This window comes from Pezoporus occidentalis, unplaced genomic scaffold (assembly GCF_034315485.1).
Source record: "Pezoporus occidentalis ecotype Australia unplaced genomic scaffold, CSIRO_AGI_Poc_V1 ctg66, whole genome shotgun sequence".
In the NCBI taxonomy this organism is placed as follows: domain Eukaryota; kingdom Metazoa; phylum Chordata; class Aves; order Psittaciformes; family Psittacidae; genus Pezoporus; species Pezoporus occidentalis.
Window position 1 is genome coordinate 2,332,762 of NW_026916009.1, and position 23,194 is coordinate 2,355,955.

A 23,194-nucleotide genomic window follows, 5' to 3' on the forward strand; every position below is an offset into this window, starting at 1 on the left:
GCCTGCCTCCTTTGCAACAGCAAACCTTGCTGCTGATCATTCCAGGATCACCTGCAATCTGTGCTTTAATGCTCTGAGCATCTCTAAGGGCACTTGGGGGGAGACCCTCAGAGCAAAGCAGTGCAGCAGGATGTCCTCACAGCTCCTCCTATGGCTCCTATCCATATTCCTATCTCCTATGGTTCCTCCAGCACCTGTGAATTTATAGATGAGCCCACAGAAATGCTGGGACAAGCCAAAATCTTTGTTCCACTGCCCACTGGCAGATATGACTATCTCTTGCATGTGAGACTGGAACACCCAAACCCACGTGCCTTGCCTCTCATCTTTACTTAGGCAGAGATCCCATGTGGGAGACATGTATGTAAAACACATTAAACCATCTGAGGTATTCCCATAAAGCCTATACTGGTATTCAATAAAAGGTTGGGCAGAACTCCAGCTATCCCTGCTCCTGCAAAAAGAGGATGGACTCCATCACCTCTCAAGATCCCTTTCAGAGCTTACCCTCTGTGTTGATGCTTAGAATTACTGGACCATGCCTGTATTTGTGCTGTTTCACTAGAATGATGCTTACTCATTTTGTAAGGAAACATGTACTATAAAGGCAGTTGTAGCGTTGTTATTATTGTTGCTGGTATTGCTATTACTGTTGTTAATATTATTGTTGTTGTTATTATTCCAGTTATTATTATTAAATTAAGAACTGCTGAAAGATGGATCATGGTTCCTAAGGGGCTTCGATGGCCGAAGCAGCATCTGCAAATGAAGGACAGGAAGAAACAGGAGAAACAGCTGCAGAAAAATAAGAACCTATTAACTGCAGCACCACCAAGTGTCAGCATTGAAAATACCACATCTTGGGAAAATAACCACATTCTACAGGAACTGCAAGAGCAAACATTTAAAAGAACCTGTTGTCATGTAAATGAAAACAGCTTAATTTTAATATTTTTTAAAAAGCTGTGTCAATGCCTTCTTCCAAGTTACACGATGCATTATGCTGTGTCAAGGTAATATTAGCATTTTCACAAAATAAAATGTGTTTCCTATTATAAGGGAATAAGAATTTAGATTTAAAAATTCTCAGCATTTTGAATGGGTACATATTTCTTAACTACATGTGCACAAGCACACACACAACTACTCAGCAGCTGTTGTATGCTGCAACGTTTGCAAGAGCCACAGCTTTTAGCACAGGTGGGGATTTGCTTCACCTAACAAGGATAGGCGCAACGTGCATCAACCACCAACTGATGCTATCTCAGAGGAAATCTTTCTCTTTTCTAAGTGTTTTATACTATTGTAGGTGTGTCAGAGCCTTGTAGACATAGCTCATTTCTTGTATTAGGGGACTTGATTGTACCTGGGTCTTGCAAGTCACATCCCTTGGCCACAAGCTGACATGTCTGGATGTCTGTCCCCCGCCCCCCCCCGGGGACTTGGGAGCAGAAGAGATGGGGCATTACCAGTAGCTCCAGTGAAGCTAAGTACATGCTTTTGCCTTGTCAGCAGCTGTCAGAGACTACATATCTAAACACAACCACCATTTTTTTTTAGGGGGTATTGTAAGCAAAAACAATGATTGATGGCTTTTTTGATTTCCAAGCATTGTGAGATTCAGTTCCTTATTGTTAGCATCTATCTACAGGTGCCTTTACATGCTACACAAGACAAACAAAAGAAATATCTTTCTGCTCTTCCGAGCTGGCTGTGCTGGTTGATTCAAGATCAAAATCTTCAGCAGGAGAAACCCTCATAACCCATCTTTTCCATGGCACATTTTGACAGTAATTTTTCAGCAATTTTTGTATCCTAATTTGTCTGGCCTGGTTGCAGCTGTACTCCGCTGCTCATGCCAGTGACAGTAGCTGTGTGTGCTCCTGCCGAGCATCTCTTCCTCAGCAGAGCTGGATAAAGCCCTGTCTCAGAGTGCTGTGGATGGGCAAGATGAGCAGGAGACCATTGTACTCAGCACTTGCTTCAGGGCCTCCACAAGAACCTGGAAATCACCAGTACCTGGTGATCTGTGCGTCTTTTCTGGATGTGGATTCCCCTTCCTGTTTTTTCAGAGACAGGTCCAGGCATGGATGTGCCAGCTGGCTTCCCAACTGCATGAGGTGAGGGGAAAGTTTTCTCCCCCTTTATTTCTGATATTTGTGGTCATAACCATCCTGATCATTATTTGGTTGAAATGCAACCACAAACATGCTTCCTCCTCTGATTAATGCTGGTTCTCTTGGTGATTTCCACAAAAAAAAACAATCCCATAGCAAACACCTATAACCACATCACTTGTCCTGCTGAAAGCCCACAATGAAAAATGGGCAGCATGTAGCACCCACTACCAAATGCTATGTCATAGCAAGGCGTTCAATGGCTAAGAGCTACTAAAGTCATCATGCAGACCAAGCACCACCTGCTGCCCAAAATACTAAGCTCTTTAAATCCAGAACTCCCAACTCCAAGCTAACTGCGTCAGGCTTCATCTAATAACCTACTGAAAGTCTGACATAACCTGCAAATAACCTGCTTCTGATTTCCAGAACTTAACACTAGCCCTGATCAAACCCCAGAAATTCATGGCTGCTTTGAAGTATAAGGCCTTCATATCTATCAGCAACAGCCCTGTGTGGCCTTTGAAATGTGTGGCACTGCTTTCTACTCTGTAACCAAACATGTAATGATAGGACAAGGGGTAATGGGTTAAAACTTAAACAGAGGAAATTTAGATTGGACATAAGGAAGAAGTTCTTTACTGTAAGGGTGGTGAGGCACTGGAATGGGCTGCCCAGGGAGGTTGTGAATGCTCCATCCCTGGCAGTGTTCAAGGCCAGGTTGGACAGAGCCTTGGGTGACATGGTTTAGTGGGAGGTGTCCCTGCCCATGGCAGGGGGGTTGGAACTAGATGATCTTAAGGTCCTTTCCAACCCTAACGATTCTTTGATTCTATGAGTCTATGAACCCTTAAGTAGATAAGATATAGTGTTGCTTAAGCTACCACAAAATTAAGAATATGCCGTTAGTTTCTCCCCACTTCAGCTTGGTATTTACTTGTATGGCTACCAGAAAACAAACCTTGAGCCTAACTTGCAGGAGTTAGTGAAACCTCATGGTGAAACCTTCACTTTGTACCAGCTCTTACTCATCTTTCAGGAGGCCTTGTAAGAACACAACATAAACTTGATCTTGCAGTCCTTTCTCTCTCATACTCTCCTATAGTCTTCACGAAAGCATAGCGACACTATTCCTAGGCCAAAAGTAAGAATATGGCATTGAGATTCATAGCATCAGTCCCCAAATCATCTCATGTGACTCTGCTGAACACAGCAGGAAATATACTTCAGTAAACCTCACTTTCCTAACTCCTTGTATTACACAGTCTTCAAGAAAGCTCAAGACCACCTACAATTTCCACAGAGTGAGGGTAAGACATTCAGATTCAGCCTTGAACTTGCATCAGAATATCCTACAGACCACAGAGGGAAATATGCCTTCAGCATTTCATGTCCCCCTAATCCTGCCTGTAACTGTAACCCTATAAGAGGGAACACCAGATTTTCCTGGAAATCAAGAATAAAGGCATTCAAATTCCATCTAATATGACTGTTTTGGAGGGCCTCTCAAGTCACCACAGGAAACGGCTGATGGGACTCAATTCTCCTAAGCTCAGCCCGAACTGCCCTGTTGCGCAGGTAGTTTGAACGAGACTGTTAAAGGTCTTCAGCCCTACCTTCCCTTTAGCTCAGGCAGCCTTACCATATGTAACAGGAAACATACTTCCAAATTATCTTTCCCAAACCCTAAACTGAGCTGTAACCATCAGCCTAGAAAAGCTTAAACACCTATGGCTCCTACAAGTTTCACAAGGCATTCACATATGACTGTACCAATCTCACAGCTTTGCAAAATCCAGGAGAAAACCTGCTTTTGAAACACTTCTTTTCCCAGATTCTAAACTTAACCTCAACCTCAACCTCAACCCTCCTTTGGGTTTATGAAACTTCAAATTTTACAAGTAAAGAGGTTCTTGGGGCCAGTTCATCGCTTATCTCTGAGAAAGTTGCTCGAAACAGGAGGAAAACACACCGCTGCCCCATCCCTTACTTTCCACACCTGCTTTGTGCTCAGCTTTCCAGGTTTAAAACCGCCCCTAACCCAGAAACTCCAGTTTTCGGTGATGCTCCTCCGCCGCGACCCGCTGTGCTGAGCTGCTCGGGGAAGGCAGAGATGCTCCTAAGCAGGAGGAAGCGACAATCTCAGTCTGTCCAGGCGGCATTTGCGAACCGACGGCGACGGCTGGCGTCCGGCGGCCGCCGGGCTTCCCCGCCGCCGGGAGGTGGAGCTGCGCGCCCGGCCGTGCCACTGGCTCCCCGCCGCAGGGACAGCTCCCCGGCCGCAGCCGCTATCCACCGGGAGCCCAGGTCTAAACACGCTGAAACTATAAACCCTAATGCGACCGCTTCATGTCTGCTTATCACTTTATAGTAATTAGTTGCGGTGCACAAAGTGCACCTGGCTGGTACCTATAGACCTGTCAGGGTCACTACGGTTTCGGTTAGTTGCAGACCTGAGCTCCAACCAGAAGTTAAGCAGCACATGAATTAATACTGAAAACACCAATTTTTGGTTGATAATGAAAAAGAAGGGGAAACTTAGCAAGGGAAACAGAAAACAATGCATTCTCACTTGATGATAGCAAAAAACCAAAATGTGACATTCAAGTGTGAGAAAATCAGCCTGAACTCACCCCCAAAAGGTACTGAGATTGAGTTTTTCAAGAGGCACACTATATGAAATACAAGGTGTTGAAATTGTTTTACTAAGCTAAGCATTCAGGTGCAACATCAAACCTTAAATCACATACAAAAATTATCTTTAAAAAATCACTTGAAAAAATGAAAGCTCAGTTTAGAAAAAAAAATATAAAAGTATTTCACTGAGGCATACATGACTTAACATCATTTAAATAAAGCCAGAAGAAAACTAGAAGATGTCTTCTGGAGCACAGAGAAAACCCCATACAAGAACAGGTAATGTATAAGAAATGAGTAACGGACCAACTAGAGGATTGTAACGGTTAATGGTCCTATACCATCACACTTCCAAAAACAAAGCCTGATCAGGGATGCATCAAAAGACATGAAGTGAACCCTGAGGCTTAAGTGCCATTTGGATCATGCTGAAGACTTTTTCATCAGTCTTCATGAGAAACTACAGCTATTGGAGAGAAAGAGAGATGAACAAGTTTCCATCTTGTAACCTCTGCATTTTCTGTAATAACTACCCTTTTCCACCAAAATATTACACAAAGTTAATTGTTTCTTGTCTGCCTCTTAACTGCTACTGACTCTGAAGGATTTATACCCCTTCAGCTGTCATTCAGTCGTAGAAAACCATCCAAAATCACTGTTTTGCATTTTAATACAGGAACCTGTTTTTACTGAAATTTGGCATGAAGCCAAAGAAATCCTTAGTATTTATCAGCTATTACTTTAACAGGTGAAAATGTTCATGTCCATAGAAAATCCTTTGTATTTTTGTATTTAAAGAGTGTGTTTCCACCTGAAGTCACAGAACTGCCTTTTTATGGTGGTACGTAAGGCTCTATTCAAAGTGACTCAATTATCCAGTCAGAAAACAGCAATTCTAAACAATAATTCCCAGCAAAATTCTTTTTGCTTGTAAGGTCTTGTGTTTGAAAACTCAGCAGTGTTGTCATTTGATAAGAGGACTTACTGGAGAAAATGGGAACATGCTTGTTAGTAAGGCAAACTGAGACGGCATTCACTGGGAACATGATTGGTTGACTATTAGCCTCTTCATCATCATGTGTGAGAACAAAACGCAAAAAAAAGAAAAGTCTTTCCTAAAAGCAAATGTTATCCAAGAGAGGTACCTTTTGAATTCTTTTATACTCACAAACTCCATAGACAGTTTCCTGCTCTTGTGTATGGATAGCACAGTCCCCAGTGACAAACAGGAGACCATTCAGAAGACACTGATGCTACTGCTCTGAGCTTCCATGGCTCCTGCAGGTGGTGGAGCACAATGGTTCCTCTCTGCACATTTTAATTGTGCAAGGCAACTGGCAGCTGGTATAAATGGGAAACATTCTTCATCTTTTCTAATTTATTTGGAAGCTTGATTGGGAATGCAGGAGGTAAATGAGCACAGAAATGGCTTTAAGCTACCTTGTTTCGTTGCCTCCCCTACTCCTCCCACTCATCTGCACAGCACTGCCCTTATCACCATTCATCTCTCCACCACAGTAGTAATACGCCTAAGTGAACTTCTGTACAGGTGTTCCTTTTCTTTCTTACTGCCTGTATGAAGCAAAATATTTGATTAAAACATTTTTTCACTTGATTTTGTATTCTCATAACTGTATTTCACTGAGGCCTTCTTTTCTCTTGTAAACCATCTTGTATCATGGACAAGAATATTATCTCCAAGTTGCACCTTAATGCAAAGAAATGAAGATGTGTTCTCTTGCAGTTAATTAGAAACAAAGCCTTGCTTAAGTTCATTCACCTTCTCTGAGTCTGATATTACCTCTTGCATGTTTCTTCCCAAATACCACTTAGTGAATCCTTTTACAGAGCCCCTTCCAACCTGGTGTGAAAGACCATCGGTATCTCACTGGATATTTTCTTCTCCACGAGGCTTGCTAGTCTGGTTTCTGACTAAAAAAATGCTATGGCCAGGTGAATGAAAACTACCACCTCTTCAAACTGAAAATGTAAATCTAAGCAGCTTGTGCATCTGCTCTTCAGACTGAACTAGCACAGGTAACACGTGAGGGTGAACTTGGAGTGAGAAGCACTTTGCAGATGCACAGCGTCATTGGCAGGATTACGTGGGCTCAAGCCATTCAGGGAGATTTCACCCTCACAGAAGGCATCTCAGGAATCAGTTGTTCAGAGATCCAAACTAGGAGAGTCGGGAATTCCCTTCTGCCCCTGGTTGTTACCTACAAAGCTAAAAACAAGGAGGGCAGGATAAAATAGCATTCTCATACTGGACTGGATCAAAGGTTCATCTAGTCTGCCAATCATGCTTTCAGCAGGTCCATCCTGGATGATTTAGCAAGGAGGAGCCAGACATGATGCTCAGTGCAGTACCTCATTGCAGCAGAAAAAGCAACAGTCTTCTCCCACTAGTTTTTCCCCTCTATCCCTGTCTTTGCTCCTTTCCCTTCTCCTGCACTTATGAAAGTGTTTGTCAGGTCTTCCATGAGCCAACATAACCTGTTCAGTGATGAGAAGTTTTCAAAATGAGTCTTAAAAGCACCAGATCTGATTCAGAAGATGCAGCAGATTACACTGACAAAAGCAAAGGGAAGAGAGAGAGAGAAAAGGAGGCAGGAGTGAGCCCTCCCACTCTGAGCAGCACCAAGCTGCTACATTTATCTGACTGCACATGAAAAGACAGCAAAATGAAGTGTTTATTTGAAAAGGTTGGTGAGACAATGCCCTGCTTCTAGTTCTGTAGACTTGTGAGCTAGAAGATGTGCAAGTTATCATTAATTTTACTGAGATCGTTCATGTGCTTCAAGCATTCACCTACATTTTCATATTAAGGCTTATTGTCTCAAACCAAAGCCCTTAATCAAAATGTGGGAATACAACAGTGCTGCAGATGGATGGCCAGACTAACTCTGCAGCACTGCTGCCCCCACCTCACAGCACTTACATGCATTTGTTCACATCAGCTCTTGACTGAGTTGCCCAAAAATTTCAATACATAATTTAAAATCAAGGCGATCCAAAAAAAACCTTAAAACTACTTGTGGACTATAAAATACCTTGTAAGTTGATTAGATGCCTGACACCAACTGAGCTTGCCAAGGGTCTTTAATTATATCAATATTTGATCATTTTTGAGAATAATTTATTCTAGAAATACAAATTTCTCAGAGGTAGAGATTCTTGCTCTTGTGAATCTTGAACCTGTAGGTGAAAAAAACCAAACAGCTGACAGTTGGTTTTGAATTCTGGAAGGATTTGATTTTTTTCTGTTTTTAAAATGAGATTTGTCCCTCTAAATCAAAATCATCCTGGAAAACTTTAATCTAAATTCATTTGGGAAGGAATATGCAGCCCTTCTGTTTGCTAATAGCTTTGCAGAACACCAGCCTACAGAGAGATGACATGGATACAGAAGAATTACAGATCTTTAAAAAATACATCTTAATGGTATACTCTATATTTCTGTTTCCACCAACATTTACGGTCAATTTTAAAAGACAGTAGATCTCATTCCTTATTGCCCCGCTGTTGGACTTGAGGTTTTCTGTCTTGCCAAAAAGATCCTGCCAAATACCACAGCATGAAGTGCCAGGATAAATGTACAGAAATACAAAACCCACCAATTTGTTCTCCACTGCTTTATGTTTCATATTGCCCAATACAGCTTTACAAAACACCTGAAGAGTGATAAGGTGAGAATTCTCCGCTCCTATCAGGAGGGTAGATTTAACACCTCCTTTCAACAGGGACTGTACTCTGCAAAATAATGGAGAAGAGGGTTATTTATGTGTTCTTGTACAAGTGAACATAAACAAGTGGATGCTCTAGCAAACTGACAATAGGCTACTAACAAAGGGCCAGATGCTCTTATCCTCTTACAAGGGTGAAGAGGGACAAAATGAGTAAATGTTTATATTATCATAGTGGCATGTAACTGGAGCTCAGTTGTGGAGGAAATAGTGATTTACCAGCATGTTCCTCCCCTCTTGGGAATCCACATAAACTGAGGAAAGATTCAGCAGTGAGAAAAAAATCTGACAGAAGGAATAAGGCAGATGAGAGAGCTACAGGTCTTCAGGACATACTTTTCTCAGGACTCAGAAGATGACTAGCAAAGAGCAATGCTCTCCTGGGCAAAAGTCACCAGAGATGCCTACAAAAGGTCTGCCTAGGAACATGAGAGTATTGTATGGGCATCATGCTTTTTGGGTGGCAAGATCTCATTTCTTCAGTGCATATCTAGAGCGAAAGAAGGCAAACAAAGTGTCATCTGATGCTCATCATGTCCTTTGTGGATAAGAGTTTGAAACACCACCTTGACACATACAGGAGGAGCACATGGTGTGTCAGTGGAGTGCTAGGGAAAGCACACTCATAACTGGGATGGTTAATATCCCAGGAGCATCTCTGAAAAGCAGCCACATGGGACTACACAAACTCTTGGGCATTTCCTACGCTATTGCGAAATACCAATGGCAATCATGGGAGTAAACTAGGAGTGATGACAGGAAGGGCAGAGGAGGGCAAGCATTCAAAATGTGGCGCTGTATATGATGAAGAACTATATATTTAAGTGTATATCCCCATATACACTTCAAATGCTTAGCAAAAGTTTCAGTTGAGTAGTTTTTTTCTACAGCTGTAGAGGTTACACTGTACTGTGATGGGAAAATGATTCTCCACTGTGACCAGCTCATTGTGGAGCACTTAAAGCACAGACCCAGGTGTGAACTCACTCTGAGAGGTAAAAACAAAGCCTCATTATGTAAGAAGATTTAATGATTATTTGAATCTCTTTTTCCGTTCCTGTGCATCATTGATTTAACCTTCTTTGTTTTGTTCTCAGGATATTGCTAAAACAAGTAACCGTTTTCATAAATTAATCAGGATCAGGTTTTGTACTACTCTGTAAGAGCGTTTTGACTTTTGCTTTCTCTCTTCAGTAAAGGAACATGAGCAGAATCACTGCCTTTACTAGGAACTGCAAAATGTTTGTGAAATATTCAGATTTCATGGCCACAGGGAACAAACACATAAGCTATTATGTGCATAGCCTGGGGTTCAACCATTATTTTCTCTCAGAGGGAAACAAAAGCAGACCTTTTAAAGCCACCACTAAGGAGATTTCTGTTTAGAGAATATGCAATAACTCATACTGAGACAAGATTTTAATCTCAGCAAAGCTTTGGATAATCTGCTGGCACCTGTGTTTGCTGCTCTTCCACCTCATTGCACTGCTTAGATTGAGGACCAAAGGTTGGATCCTGCAAGTTGGTTTCTGGCAGTGGTCCTGCTTACGGAAGTAAGAGCCTTGGCAGGTGAGAGTTTAAAGTTTGTTAGGATCTGCCCCCCAAAAGTGTCACCTCTGAGGAAATGAGATCAGTGTCGTCATATTTTATATTCCTTTGGAGCCTCTTATTCTCTTTGTGAAGTACTGCACTAGTCAGCATTATTTGTTGTGGTACATATCATACCAATACATTATGCTGAGTTGCTTGAGGAAAAGGTGTGAAGTACGGGCAGCTCTGTCCAAGGGAAACAGGTAGAAAAGTATTAGCTAGGATGACTTTTGAGAGAATTTAGAAAGATTTTTCAGTGTACATTTAAGCCTCTGGACACATCAGCTTGCTTGTGCTTGCACAATACAAGCAAGCACAGATGTTTTCGATACTATGCAGATACCGTTACAGATTCCATGGAATCTTCTTGCTGCTGAGGCCTCTGTACCTGACTAAGATATGAACTCCATCTAACCAGTGTCACGTTTGTAAGAGTCTCTGCATCTCAAGGATAGAGAAAGAAATGTAAAAAACAAAAAGGTTTTACACATGATAATTTGGGCACACAGCGAATGGTGCTGTAAAAGGAAGTTATGTGGCTGGGCATAAGAAAAAAAAGAAAAAAGATGCATCTTACGTAGGTCTCATCCCCTTAAAAATGAACATTATCCATCTGGAAGGGTTAAAAATAACACCAGATCTCTCTCCTCCTTTAATTCTGTGATTCATGCCTCCCATTTTAAAGTCTACACCCTGTGAAGAGGAGGGCATTATCAAGGAAAGGAAAGAGCCTTGCCAGGGACAGAAGGTAATTTCCCGTAGCAGGTGCATACAGCAGGTGGTACACAGTGTACCTGCAACGAAAAGGTAGATTTAGGCTAAGATTTTATTTAATATGGAAAACTTATTGCATCCTGAGCCACTACTGGGGATGTGCCAAAAATCGTGTCTGCAGCATGATTTATTACGTGAAAATACCACTGAACTAATCAGTGGAGTTACTAATTAATACAAATCTGCATTTTTGCATAAGCAATTAGTGCAAAGAGAGTGCAATGAAAGAGGAAGTTTGACTCATTTAATCTCAGTGCCTATTCAAGCGGAAAGACCCACTAGGGTAAGGCACTAGGATCTACATTTGGATTTTTTTTTTCCTTTTGATTATTTAAAGGAACTAAAAGGTCAAATTATCAATATTTAATTCAAATGGAAATGCATTTGTTCAAGAGGAAGGAAAACACTTTATTTAAACAAGGTGGGACTCTGGGGGTAAATGCCTGCATCAAAAATAATTAGATTTTGCAGTTCTAACAGCATCTAAATCCCGTCTGATAAGAATCCTTTTTCCTAATAACAGAGGTGGTTTGACACTGACAGCAAAGACTGCTGATGCTATTTAAACTCTAGGTCGGGTGGTAGCTGGCCTACCAATACAATTTAGACATTTGCTTTAATGGTATGTACTTCTCTGATTTGTTTTGCTGGGGGGTTCTTGTGTTTTGGGTTTGGTTTGGTTTTTTTTTAATCAATTTGAATTATATTTTAAATCTATTGTGATTTCATAATTGTGTGCACTTGACTAAAAGAGTCATTTAAAAAGCTGATAATTAAAGCTTGGTAGTGATGTATTTTCCATTAACTAAATAGAAGTTTACATTTATAGAATTAAAAAAAAACAACAGCACTTCTCTAACGGGGGAAGGCTCAATAACATTAATACACTGAGTCTTAAGAGGGGGGACAAAAAGCCGAAAAGGCACCTTACTCGTTCGAGCAAATTTCGAGCCTAGCTGTACACCTATGACACGGAGACGGTCCAAGGTGCGGTGCAGACGCACCCCAGCACCACACTGACGCCAGAATGGGACTTTAAAGCGTTATTCTACCCGCTGATTTCTGAGCCAGGGTAGCTGGAGCAAGCTGGTTGCTGCTCGGAGCGGTCTGGACAGCATGAGATGGATGCAGCTGCCCTCCTCTCCCAAGCCCTTATTTGCAGAGGGGCAAGCAGAGGAGTCCTGCAATGGGGCCCGGCCGGCAATCCCGCCCGGCTCCCCACGGCGGCTCCTGGCCTTGGCACCGAGGTGTGGTGGGACGGGTGAGATGCGACAGAGAAGCTGCACCGACGGGGGCCGAGGGGGCAGGGGAAGCGGCTAGGAACACCTTCCCTTGTGTCTTAGTATTTTATTTATTTATTTTTTAATTTAGGATAACCCTCGAGCCTTGTGAGGGTGCCTCGCTGGAGAGGGAGGGAGGGAACGGGAGCCATGGCAGCGAGAGGAGCAAGCCCAAAGAGCCCGAGCTGCCCAGGCAGTAAATCACTCGCTAAATTATAAGCGCGGCTTCCTCTCTCCAATAGCTTTAAGCAATCTGGGGAGGCATCCTTTCCCCGCACTCTCGCAGGTGCAATATGAATCAATTATCTTAATTAAGATAATGCCGCAAACCCAAGAGATTTCCTCGGGAGCGGATTTCGCGCTCCGGACAACGACTCTAAGGCGTTTGCACAGCGCTGCTCCCCCCGCACCAACTCCCCTCTACTCCCAGCTCCCGCCCGGCCAGGCCAGGGCTCAGTTCCGGCAGCGCCCCACGCCACCGCCCGCCCCACCGGGCCCCAGCCCGCGTCAGAGCTTCTCCTCCTGCCGGGGCCCGAGGCAGCAGATGAGGAGGGAGCTGGCGGGGCCGAGCCGGGCCGCGGCTTTGTTGGGACGCGTGCGGTTCGCGTGCCGCGCTGCGGGAGAGGGGGGGGGGGGGAGAGGGCGAGGGCAGGGAGGCGGGGGAGAAAGGAGAGAGAAGGAAAAGAAAAGGGATAAAAGGCAAAAATAACAGAAATAAAAGAGGAAAAGGAAATAGGAAAAGGATTTTTTTTAAAGAAAAAGGAAAATAATAAAGGAAGGGAAAAAGGATTTTTTTTAAAGAAAAAGGAAAATAATAAAGGAAGGGAAAAAAGGAAAACGGAAGGGAAAAAAAGAAAATGAAAAGGAAAAAGAAAGAGGATTAGGGAGGAAAAATAAGCAGAAGCCGAATTAGAAGCCAGATGGAGAAGGAGGAGTCTGTAGGTCAGGGAGAAAAAAAGGCACGCTTGGAGCGATAAAATCAAGCGGCTGGGGGGAGAGGAGAGGCAGGAAAGGTGGGAAACTGGAGCCGCGGAGCCAGAGGACGGCCCGAGCGGGGAAAGCAGAGCCGACTGCCTGAGACATCGAGAGGAGAAGCAGCTGGAGAAGCTGCCGGAGCGGTCAGAGGAGCGGGAAGGATGAAGCCGGTGCGGCGGCGAGCCTTGCCACAACGGAGCACAGCGCCCGGCCTCGGCCCCGACGGGCTGCAACAGGGAGCGCCTTGTACCTGCCGGACAGGCTCTTCCACGGCCACACGTGTCCCTCGCCCAGCGCCGCCGGGGAGGAACCGACCCCCCTCGGCAGGCTCTGGCCCTCCTGCGTCCCCGCCTGCCTCTTTGTCTGCACACTTAGCTGTCTACCCACAGTTTGTTGACTTTATTTTGCTCTCCGGGAAGCTGTTTGTGTGAACGCTCCCAGAGGCACACGACCACCCCGAAGCTCTCACCGTCACCGGGATTCAGCTTCCTCCCGGTGTCCTTTGCCTGGTGTTCCCCCCACGCTCCCGGATGTATTCATAGCCAGTCCCATCCAAACGCGGGGGACATTTTCCAGCAGCTGAGACGGGGCTGGTCCAGCCCCATTCTTCTCCCTCATACCTGTCCAAACCAAGTCCGCTCCGGCAGCGGGGACTGGCGCTCCCGAGGGAGCGGCGGGCCTGGCGGGACACCCTGCCCATCCTCCCGGGGCTCGGGCATCCTCCGGACCCGAGCCCCTACCTGGGGGCAGCTCTGCGGCCGGAGAGGGGCTCGCTGCAGGCAAGGGCTGCCGGTAGGCTGGCAGGCACCGGCGCATTCCCCCCGGCCGTGCCCCAGGGAAGAGCCTCAGCCGCCGGTGACACGAGCGCGCCCTGCTCCAGCCCGGCTGGTCCGACGCGACAGCCCCTCGCCTCGCACGGGAAACCGGCCAGCTTGGAAGTAACAAAACGCAGCCCGTTGCCCTCTGTGTTTGATTACCGAGGAGGCAAACATCACTACCACTACCACCACCACCACCACCACCCCCCGGAGTCCCCTCCCGCCGCCCCGGCAGCCCCAGGGCTATGTAGGTCACGAACGGGAGGGAAACGTTTTAAAAATAACCCGACCTGGAAAAATATCTTTCAAATCTGTCTCCGCAAGGCGGAATTACAGGTTCCGTAAGAGGCGGTTTTAATTACGGTTTAAAATTATTTCAATTAAATCTCCAGATAAAGCGTGCCGGTAGCAAAGCTCCCCCCGTCACCCTGTAAGGGGGTATCTCCCCCTTTCAAGCACAGCTCTATAACTCGCTGGTGTTTGCAAACTCCGCCGGGGCGTTTAAAGACTTTAAAGCCGCCGCTCAGCATCTTTAGTTCAAACTCCCCTCGTTAACCGGCGGTAATTCCATCAAAAACCCGGGGAAAGCGAAACACACCGAGGGGCACAGCAGCCCAGAAGAACCACAGCGGGGGAGTCCCAGGGGGGTCAGAGGCGCCCGTTAGGGGCGAGGGGAGGTCGCACCCTCGGAACAATGGGAACAATGCGGCTCCCCAGCGGCGGAGGGGCTGGCGAGGTGCGGAGCTCAGCGGCACCGCTCCGCACCTCGCCCTCTCCGTCGCCGCCTCCGGGGGGCCGCCCGGTGACAGATGGCGACTCAACGGCCGCATACAAATAAGGGGTGTAACGTAGAAGGGGGGGGTGAAACGACGCCCATCACCACTGCCGCCGCGCCTGACGTGGGCAGCCATATGGCGCGTGCCACCGGGCGGGGCGGGGCGCGGGGCGGGGCGCAGGCCCGTTTTGGGGCGGTGGCGATCGCCGGGGTACCCGGGTCCCGGTGCCGGCCCCCTTCCCGCCGCGCATTCTCGGTCCCGCTATATAACGGGAGGAGCCCGGCGCTGCGCAACCTCGGGAAAAAAAAAACCAACCCACAACACCAAAACACACTGCTCGCACGGAGGGCTGTGCCGGGGTTATGAGACAGTCACCGCGCAGGAGAGGCTGAGCAACAGAGGTAACGGGAAAATGGGTTGTTTCCGCACTCCCCCATCCCTCCGAGGGAAAGGGGTTAGCGGCGGCTACCGGGGTGGGAGAGGAGTCTGCGGGGTCGACAGGTATAGTCGCTTGCGGTCGCGGGAAGCGACGGTCGCTCCCACCGGTGCGTGCGGGCAGCTGTGAGTGGGCACACCTGTGTCCGTCCATCCGCGCGCACACATGTGTGTGTATACACATATATGTATATGCACAGGTGCGTCCATACACGCATAGAAATACGCATATGTGCGTGCACCTGTGCGCGCATATATTATACATGTATATGTGTTTCCACCTGTGTCCCCCCAACTTCAGCTCCCTCTCCTCCGCAAAGGACAGTCGCACGGCTGCCGGGCGGCATTGTTCCTCCCCAGTGTGCCCGATGCCACCGGCGGACGGTTGCAACCCCTCCCGCAAGGGCCCCGCCGGAACCAAGGGGACGATGACGGTCTGCTGTGGACAGGGTGATGGACACGAAAAGCAGGGGCTGGTCCCGCACCTGTTACCGCCGCTCGGCACAACCCAGCCGCGGGCACCCAGCGGCAATCCTGCGGGCGGCAGCGGGACCGGGAGAGGCTGAGCAGTGTGGGTCGGGGGAGCAGATGCCCTGTGCCCGTCGGGGCGGTGCAAAGCCCCGTGCAAGGAGGTGACGAAGGGGAGCCGCAGAAAGCGGCGGCGACAGGCTAGAGGGGTGGCCATCCTCCCCTGCGGCTGTTCTGTGCGTGTTCCCCCGCCTTTTCCCCTCCGTATTCATCAAAAGGGGTGTCATTTGGGGTGGATTTTTTTTGTGTGTGTGGTTTTTTTTGTTTGTTTGTTTGTTTGGATTTTATTTGTTTTAAACCTTCCCGGTCTGCTGTCGCCCTGCCGCCCGGGCTGCCCCACGCACACGTAATCTGCTTATATTCCCCACTAATATCAGCGAGTTACATAACGGCATTGGAACATATGTCAACTTGATTATAAGGCAGGACCGCGGAGACAATTGAAACTTTGCGCTGGCACCGTGGGGAGGCCGGGGCTTCCCTCGGGAGGGGACAGGGGGAGCAAGGAGGGGGGATCGCGGGCAGCTTTCCCCCCCACCGCGGGTCGTTGATCGGGGCCGCGGCTGCCTGTCCTGGTGCTGACACGGCTCTTTTCTGTCTCCTCCGCCACACAGAGGCTCGCCATGACCAAGTCGTACAGCGAGAGTGGGCTAATGGGCGAGCCCCAGCCCCAAGGCCCCCCAAGCTGGACTGACGAGTGCCTCAGCTCCCAGGACGAGGAGCACGAGGTGGACAAGAAGGAGGAGGACCTGGAGGGTCTGCACGGAGAGGTGGAGGAGGACTCTCTGCGGAACGGTGAGGAGGAGGACGAGGAGGACGACTTGGACGAAGAGGAGGAAGAAGAAGAGGAGGAGGAGGACGACGACCAGAAGCCCAAGAGACGTGGCCCCAAGAAGAAGAAGATGACCAAGGCACGTATGGAGCGTTTCAAGCTGCGGCGCATGAAGGCCAACGCCCGGGAGCGCAACCGCATGCACGGCCTGAATGCAGCCCTGGACAACCTGCGTAAGGTGGTGCCCTGCTACTCCAAGACGCAGAAGCTCTCCAAGATCGAGACCCTGCGCCTGGCCAAGAACTACATCTGGGCACTCTCCGAGATCCTGCGCTCGGGCAAGAGCCCCGACCTGGTCTCCTTCGTGCAAACCCTCTGCAAGGGCCTCTCGCAGCCCACCACCAACCTGGTGGCCGGCTGCCTGCAGCTCAACCCGCGGACCTTCCTCCCCGAGCAGAGCCAGGAGGTGCCGCCGCACGTGGCGGCGGCGGGGCCGCCCTTCCCGGCTCACCCCTACCCGTACCAGTCGCCGGGGCTCCCCAGCCCGCCCTACGGCACCATGGACAGCTCCCACCTCTTCCACCTCAAGCCGCCGCACGCCTACGGCGCCGCGCTGGAGCCCTTCTTCGAGAGCGGCCTGGCGGAGGGCGCCAGCCCCGCCTTCGACGGGCCGCTCAGCCCGCCCCTCAGCGTCAACGGGAACTTCTCCTTCAAGCACGAGCCGGCCGCCGACTTCGACAAGAGCTACGCCTTCACCATGCACTACCCGGCCGCTGCCGCCACGCTGGCCGCCGCGCCGTCCCACGCCGCCATCTTCCCGGCCGCCGCTTCCCGCTGCGAGCTCCCGGTCGACGGCCTGGCGCCCTACGAGGGACACCCGCACCACGAGCGGGTCCTCAGCGCCCAGCTCAACGCCATCTTCCACGACTGAGCCTCCCCCGACCCGCCGTGGGACGGGGAAGGGAAGAGCCGAGCCCGCCGGCGGCCACCGCCTTGTTTGCAGTCCTCGGAGCGACGCTGTAAACGCGGGGCAGCGGCACCGGGATCGCGCCAATTACCTGATCGGGATAACAAAATCACAAGCAATAATTAGGATCTATGCAATTTTTAAACTAGCGATGGGCCAATTACAAAATATATATGAAATCTCTATTTTTCAACCAACGTTTTACTACTTGTTACCTTTCCCATGCTGAATTATTTTGTTGTGATTTTGTACAGAATTTTTAATGACTTTTTATAACGTGAATTTCCTATTTTAAACCATGCAGCTTCATCAATTTTTATACATATCGGAAAGGTAGAATTATATCTAATTTATACAAAATTATTTAACTAATTTAAACCAGCAGAAAAGTGCTTAGAGAAGTTACGTTGCCTTAGCACTTCTTTCCTTTCAAATAGTTGAAGAAGAAAAAAAAGAAATGCACAATCCAGGCAATTTCTTTCCCATGGAAGTCTCTTTTCTTTCTTTTTCTTTTTTTCCTTTCCTTTTCTTTTCTTTTTCTTTCTCCTCACCCCCCCCCCCCCCCCCCAGCAAGAACCAGATCCCCTAGGTCTTGAGAAGATATAAGAACGAGAGACTTATTTTCTATTAAAACATATCAATTCAATACATTACTTGCACAAACTTGTATATAAAGATTATAAGCAAATGCCAACACCCTTTTTAAATCAAAAGCTGCTTGACTATCACATACAATTTGCACTGTTTCTTTTTAGTCTTTGAAGCTCTTGGCATTGCGTGGTTTTTCTGAAGAGAACTTGAAGATGTTAATGTTTCCAGGCGATATAAATGCATGATTTTATACATGTTCACACAATCCGTGGTTGTCATATGCTCATCTTTTAAATCGGAACCTAAAACTAATCAGGTTGTTAAAGTCGGGCTATATACCTATTGTAGTCGATTAGTACGGTAGCTTGAAACAAATTCAGACCATTTAATCCGTAATTAGAACAATAGCTATTGCATGTACAATGCAGTCCAGAATAAGTGCTGTTTGAAATGTAACGCTGGTTCAACTGGAATCAATCTGTACTGTAATTTTGTTTGTAATCCTGTATATTATGGTGTAATGCACACTGGGATTTTAGGAAAACATCCATCCTTTGGCAACAACATAGTATTGAACATTTGGTCGAATGTTGCATTTCTCCTTAAATGTGATTATTATTTTTTTCTTAGTGTAAGTAATTCCTATGGGATTATTGTTTTATTCGGATAGCTCATGAAAGGTGCAACACTTATTATTTGTAGAATAAAATTGGACTAAAAAAAAGGGACATGGGTTCTTTACTTACCTTGAGGGGTTTCGAGAGAAAGAGGGAAGATGGGGCGGGATTTTGTTCGTTTACTTTACAGCGGAGCGGGCCGTTTGCAATGCTGAATTGTCGAATTAGGGAAACAGGGACTCGAAATGCCGCTCGCCAGGGAGCTGTGGGTACCGGTTTGAGCAGCGCCGAGTGCCCCGCGCTCGCCCCAGCTCAGCCCCGTGTCCCCTCTCAAATTACGGAGGGAGCGCCCGTCCCGTGATACCGGCGAGGCTTCCCGCGCCCAGCCGAGCCTGGCACACAGGGAAAATGCTGTTTCAGCCCCGGCAGCAGGTGCTCCTTCCCCCGCCAGCCAGCCCTGGATCCGGCGCTATCGATTCGCCGTCTCCCCTCCTCCCAGACGGGAAACATGTGTTTCTTTAATCTTCACTGATTATTCTGGGGCTTAAGGAACCCAGAGACACAACCTGCGGGAGAGCAATTCCCCTAATGACCAGGAGCAATTAGCAACAGGTCTTTGCCTCCTACGGTCAGAAGCAGACTAAAGAGGTTCCCTGAAATACCTTAAATGAAGTCTGTCACAAAGAGGAAGGGGCTTTCATAAATATTTCACTTAAATCCAGCAGAAAGTGAACAGGCTCTCCTGTGGGTGAGAGCATTATGTTTTCCTAGAAGAAATCAAGCTGAAGTCTATTTTAAAGGTGTTTATAGCAATGGAAATCCAACGCGTAAGCGTTGCAAACCTGCACTAGTACTACCTCACCCTTGCTGCCGGTCTTCCCTGCTAAAAACATGACAGGAATTCATCGCGACACCGGTTCTGCCCGAGCTCGCAGTTCCGCACTCCCAAACTGTTGCTGTATCTGAAAAGCTAGCAGGCAAAAGCCAACTTTTCGAGCACCCGATGAACCTGTCCTAGTCAGTGGCTACTCAGCTAAATATATCCTGGGTAACCTGAGGGAGGGAGGGGAATGAATGACACTTTTCAAGATAAAATTGAAAAAGGTGACCCACGCTTGCTTGCTTTTTTGGTTATGCGCCTTCTTCTTGAACATAAGGATTCTTCTAGTCAGTCAAGGGGCAACTCGCATGCCACCATCTTTTATTCAAAGGCAGGCACAGATGTTCCTTCTGCAGGGGAGGTTTTAATTTATGAAAATTATATTGTTTATGCATGAATGCACTCTGCATAACACACAGTCCTTCCATCTGATGAGAGAAATACCACAGAACCAGTGCCAATGTCAGGAACATATTCTGCAAATTTAGACGCTTAAATGTTTAATGAATATTTGGAAGGCATTTCCAAACCACAAGAAACCTTTTCAATTACCTTTACTTTTTTTCCATGATTAATAACAAAATTCAACTCCTCTAGCCAGTGCAGTTTACTTAAAAGATCTGCCTAGGCTATCTGAACATTTGCTACTGTCATACAGTAGAGAGAATGATATTTTAATGTTATGAGCAACCTAATAAGGAAAATTAATTAGGCATCTTGGTAACTACAGGCTCCATTTTACAAATTACTTGTGAATTTTGTTATTTCAATTAGTTTAGTTCCTCCCCCCCTTTATAAAATATTGGAGATCTTCTCCCCCACCTATTGCTGCTGCTTCTGATGCCTCTGTTATAATTTTCTCACTGTTAATATCAAGCCAAATCTTAAAATCTCTGCTCATGACTCCCCCACAGGAAGGTCTATCAAGGTCTCTTTCAAAGGAGAGAATTACTCACACTGTTCTTCTCCTATGAACATATCACTAATTACCTAAGACTATAGTAGGATTATCCAACTTCCACATGCAGAGGTAACTCTGGGGTTGTGTTGTATCCGCACATGTATTGGGTCACTCAGTACAGGCCTAGGACTCTATTTTTACTTGGCTTGTTGGACTTCCCCTTCTTTGTGCTCTGCTTCTGACAGCAGAAATTGTTCTGCCACCAGGGCAAGCTTGAGAAGACCCTGATGAAATCTCTACAGGTACAGCGCATGAGTAACAAGCACAACTTGTTGTTTTTCCTTTCTTAGTGATCTGAAGCAAGAGTAGAATGTCTAGAGGTTATGGATCCATCATTGACCATGATACAGCTGAGGCCCAGCTATGGCAGAAGGATCTGAAGTGGTGGAATTACAGGTTATTCACACGATGTCTGAGAGACTGAAGCCTCAGTTTTTACCAAGCCAGAATGACAAATATGCCTAAACAACATCAGACTTTGGCCTAGTGCCTTCAAGAGGACACCTTAGATGAAGGGAAGTAGATTCAAGGAGAACCAAGATTCCCAAATTCACCAGAAAAAAAAAACAAAACAACAAAACAGAGCATTGCATTCTCCAGAAGATTATCTCCCAGAATTTTAATAAACTAATATTAAAAAGCAGCACATAATTCCAGAGGTAATAGGAATTAATAGAAATAATTCTAAACTAAGCCTTGAGGACATGTAAATCAAGTATCTTCTATCATCTGTAACAGTAAAAATTCTTGCAATTAGATCAATATAGTAACTGATCAAAACTGGATCTACCACGACCTTAAAAATTGCTTTTGACATATCAAAAATGCATTTCCTCATTAGAAGACCATATAGTTCTGTAATAAGAACCATTTTGTCAAAGTTTTAAATTCCATTCTTGTTTATATATGAGTAAAAGCAAAAAACACTCCCACAAACACACACAAAAAAAAAACCAAACCCCCAAACAGCCAAACAAAACCCACTCAGTTCTCACTCATTCCTATTGAGAAAGAACATGCAGAAATGTATTTGGAGTTCTGCCTGGTGCTCTTAGGGAAAACAGGCAGAAATTGCTCTTTGGTTTTATGGACCAGCATGGGTTGTATGGTAATTATTTCGGAAATTATAAATGGTCTGTTTCCTTAGCTGAAAATCCCATATTACAAAATATCCCTTGAAAAACATGGTACATGAATACATGTCAGAACAGCGAGCTGAATATCTACAAATAGACTGTTAAATATGTACATAAGTGTTTTTTAAATAATTCATATATGTATTTAACAAACTGTCAGAAGATATGCTATACAAAATTAAAACTGACAATGCTCTCAAAGCATTCTCCTAAGCATTTAGGTTGCCTACAGGGTATGTAAAACAGAATATCAGCTCTGGCTTTCAGTTTCCTAGTTTGTAGTAGTTTGCAGCACAGATTTAGTTGCTTCTATTTAATTCATAGAAGAAGCAGTTAAGATTTACACTATTTGCCAACATTTTGGTGATAGAACAACAGAAAACAATTTTCAGAGTTTAACTTCATTACCTTGAAATGACAGCATGTCAACCTTAATGCAAAGAAAAAATAAAGCATCCTCTAATCAACAGATTCTCATTTTTAGATTCCTTTCAATTAACCACATTTTCCCCTATTGTTCTCATTAAGACTGTTTTCAGGTCGTGATGGTCTCAGGAATGACTTAAATTTCAGACTCCATTCTTACAGCTTCTTATTCCTGCCTAATAATTACACTTCTTGCAGGGATTTGTCCATCTCCAGAATTTCAGACTTTCTTTCTTTTCCTTACCTGCTTTTCTTTCTCTTTTTTTTTTTAATGCTTTCCTTCTCCTTTTTAGACATATAAAAAAATGTTTAGTAAAAGTAATGTTATCTTCCACAGATAATTGATGCCTTCAAAATAATTTTTTATTTCACTTACTCTCTAAATTCTGGTGTTCTGCTTAATGCCTCTTCAAAGAATGTAATCTAACGCAACAGAGTTGAATTAATATTGAGAGCTACAATTTTTTTTTCCTAGGGTAGCAATGTAAGAAGGGAACAGGCTTAGAAGAGCTAATATTTGGAATTAACAGCTGAAGTATAACTGAGTACACATTAAACCTTCATTGTACAAACAGACACTGTAGCCAGAGAAACATACAAGCCAAGGGTATGCTGCCAATTTCAAAACTCAGGTTTCTCCAGAAGCAGATGTCTATCAGCCACTGAAACAAGCCAGCTATCAGAAATGTCCAGCTGAATCCTCCAGATCAGGCATAAGGTGTTTTCCTCACAGCATCTCCTTAATACCCATCCCTTAACTTCAGTATCACATTATCCATGAATCAAAACCTGGCCTTCCCATTTCTTGCCTATTAACCTTCTTGCATTTTTCTATCCATTCTTCTTGATGTGAGAAGATATCTTTTCCAATAGCATGCTTTACCTGCTTGCTTTTCTTCAGTAAAAACTAACTGTACTGCTGCCACTTGTTATTTCTGCCATAGGCTGTCCAACCTCTTCTCTTCCTTCACAAGGTTCTTCTGGAAAAGACTTCTAAGACTCCCACTACTTCTCAGCACTTAGACAGCAAGAGATTATTTCCTTCATCCAGAGAGAAACACTACTAGACAAGGACAGCTTAGCTCATCTATTGTCCAGACTCAGAGGATACTCCCTGTTCCTATTCCATCTGCTTATGTTCAAGGCCAGCACCCCACCATGGAGCAAT

At 45.9% G+C, this 23,194-nt stretch overlaps 2 protein-coding genes and 1 long non-coding RNA gene across 3 annotated transcripts in view; 1 reads left to right on the forward strand and 2 right to left on the reverse strand.

Annotated features, from left to right (window-relative positions):
- The window catches only part of LOC134175098 (uncharacterized), a 39,795-nt gene extending 35,578 nt beyond the window's left edge, over nt 1-4,217 (reverse strand). Inside the window, exon 1 of the long non-coding RNA XR_009968895.1 lies at nt 4,108-4,217. This is a non-coding gene — a long non-coding RNA (uncharacterized LOC134175098). The remainder of the gene's footprint in view (nt 1-4,107) is intronic.
- Nucleotides 4,218-14,909: 10,692 nt separating this feature from the next.
- On the reverse strand, nt 14,910-15,865 carry LOC134175109 (uncharacterized). Its single transcript, XM_062640599.1, has 2 exons — nt 15,183-15,865; nt 14,910-15,007 (listed from the first exon to the last, which is right to left on the reverse strand). The coding sequence occupies exons 1-2, from the start codon at nt 15,831-15,833 to the stop codon at nt 14,975-14,977; spliced, it is 684 nt and encodes a 227-aa protein (XP_062496583.1). The 5' UTR covers nt 15,834-15,865; the 3' UTR covers nt 14,910-14,974.
- NEUROD1 (neuronal differentiation 1) lies at nt 14,953-18,747 on the forward strand. The gene is made up of 2 exons (XM_062640598.1): nt 14,953-15,114; nt 16,291-18,747. Exon 2 carries the CDS (start codon nt 16,300-16,302, stop codon nt 17,377-17,379), a length of 1,080 nt encoding a protein of 359 aa, XP_062496582.1. The 5' UTR covers nt 14,953-15,114; nt 16,291-16,299; the 3' UTR covers nt 17,380-18,747.
- Nucleotides 18,748-23,194: the final 4,447 nt, after the last annotated feature.

What these genes read in the sequence shown, in the direction of transcription:
- NEUROD1 (XM_062640598.1), top strand. Translation starts at nt 16,300, where the DNA reads ATGACCAAGTCGTACAGCGAGAGTGGGCTAATGGGCGAGCCCCAGCCC.
- LOC134175109 (XM_062640599.1), bottom strand. Translation starts at nt 15,833, where the DNA reads ATGGCCACCCCTCTAGCCTGTCGCCGCCGCTTTCTGCGGCTCCCCTTC. An exon ending in CAGACTCCTCTCCCACCCCG is followed by an intron (nt 15,008 to 15,182) that starts GTAGCCGCCGCT and finishes TTTTTTCCCGAG; the next exon opens with GTTGCGCAGCGCCGGGCTCC.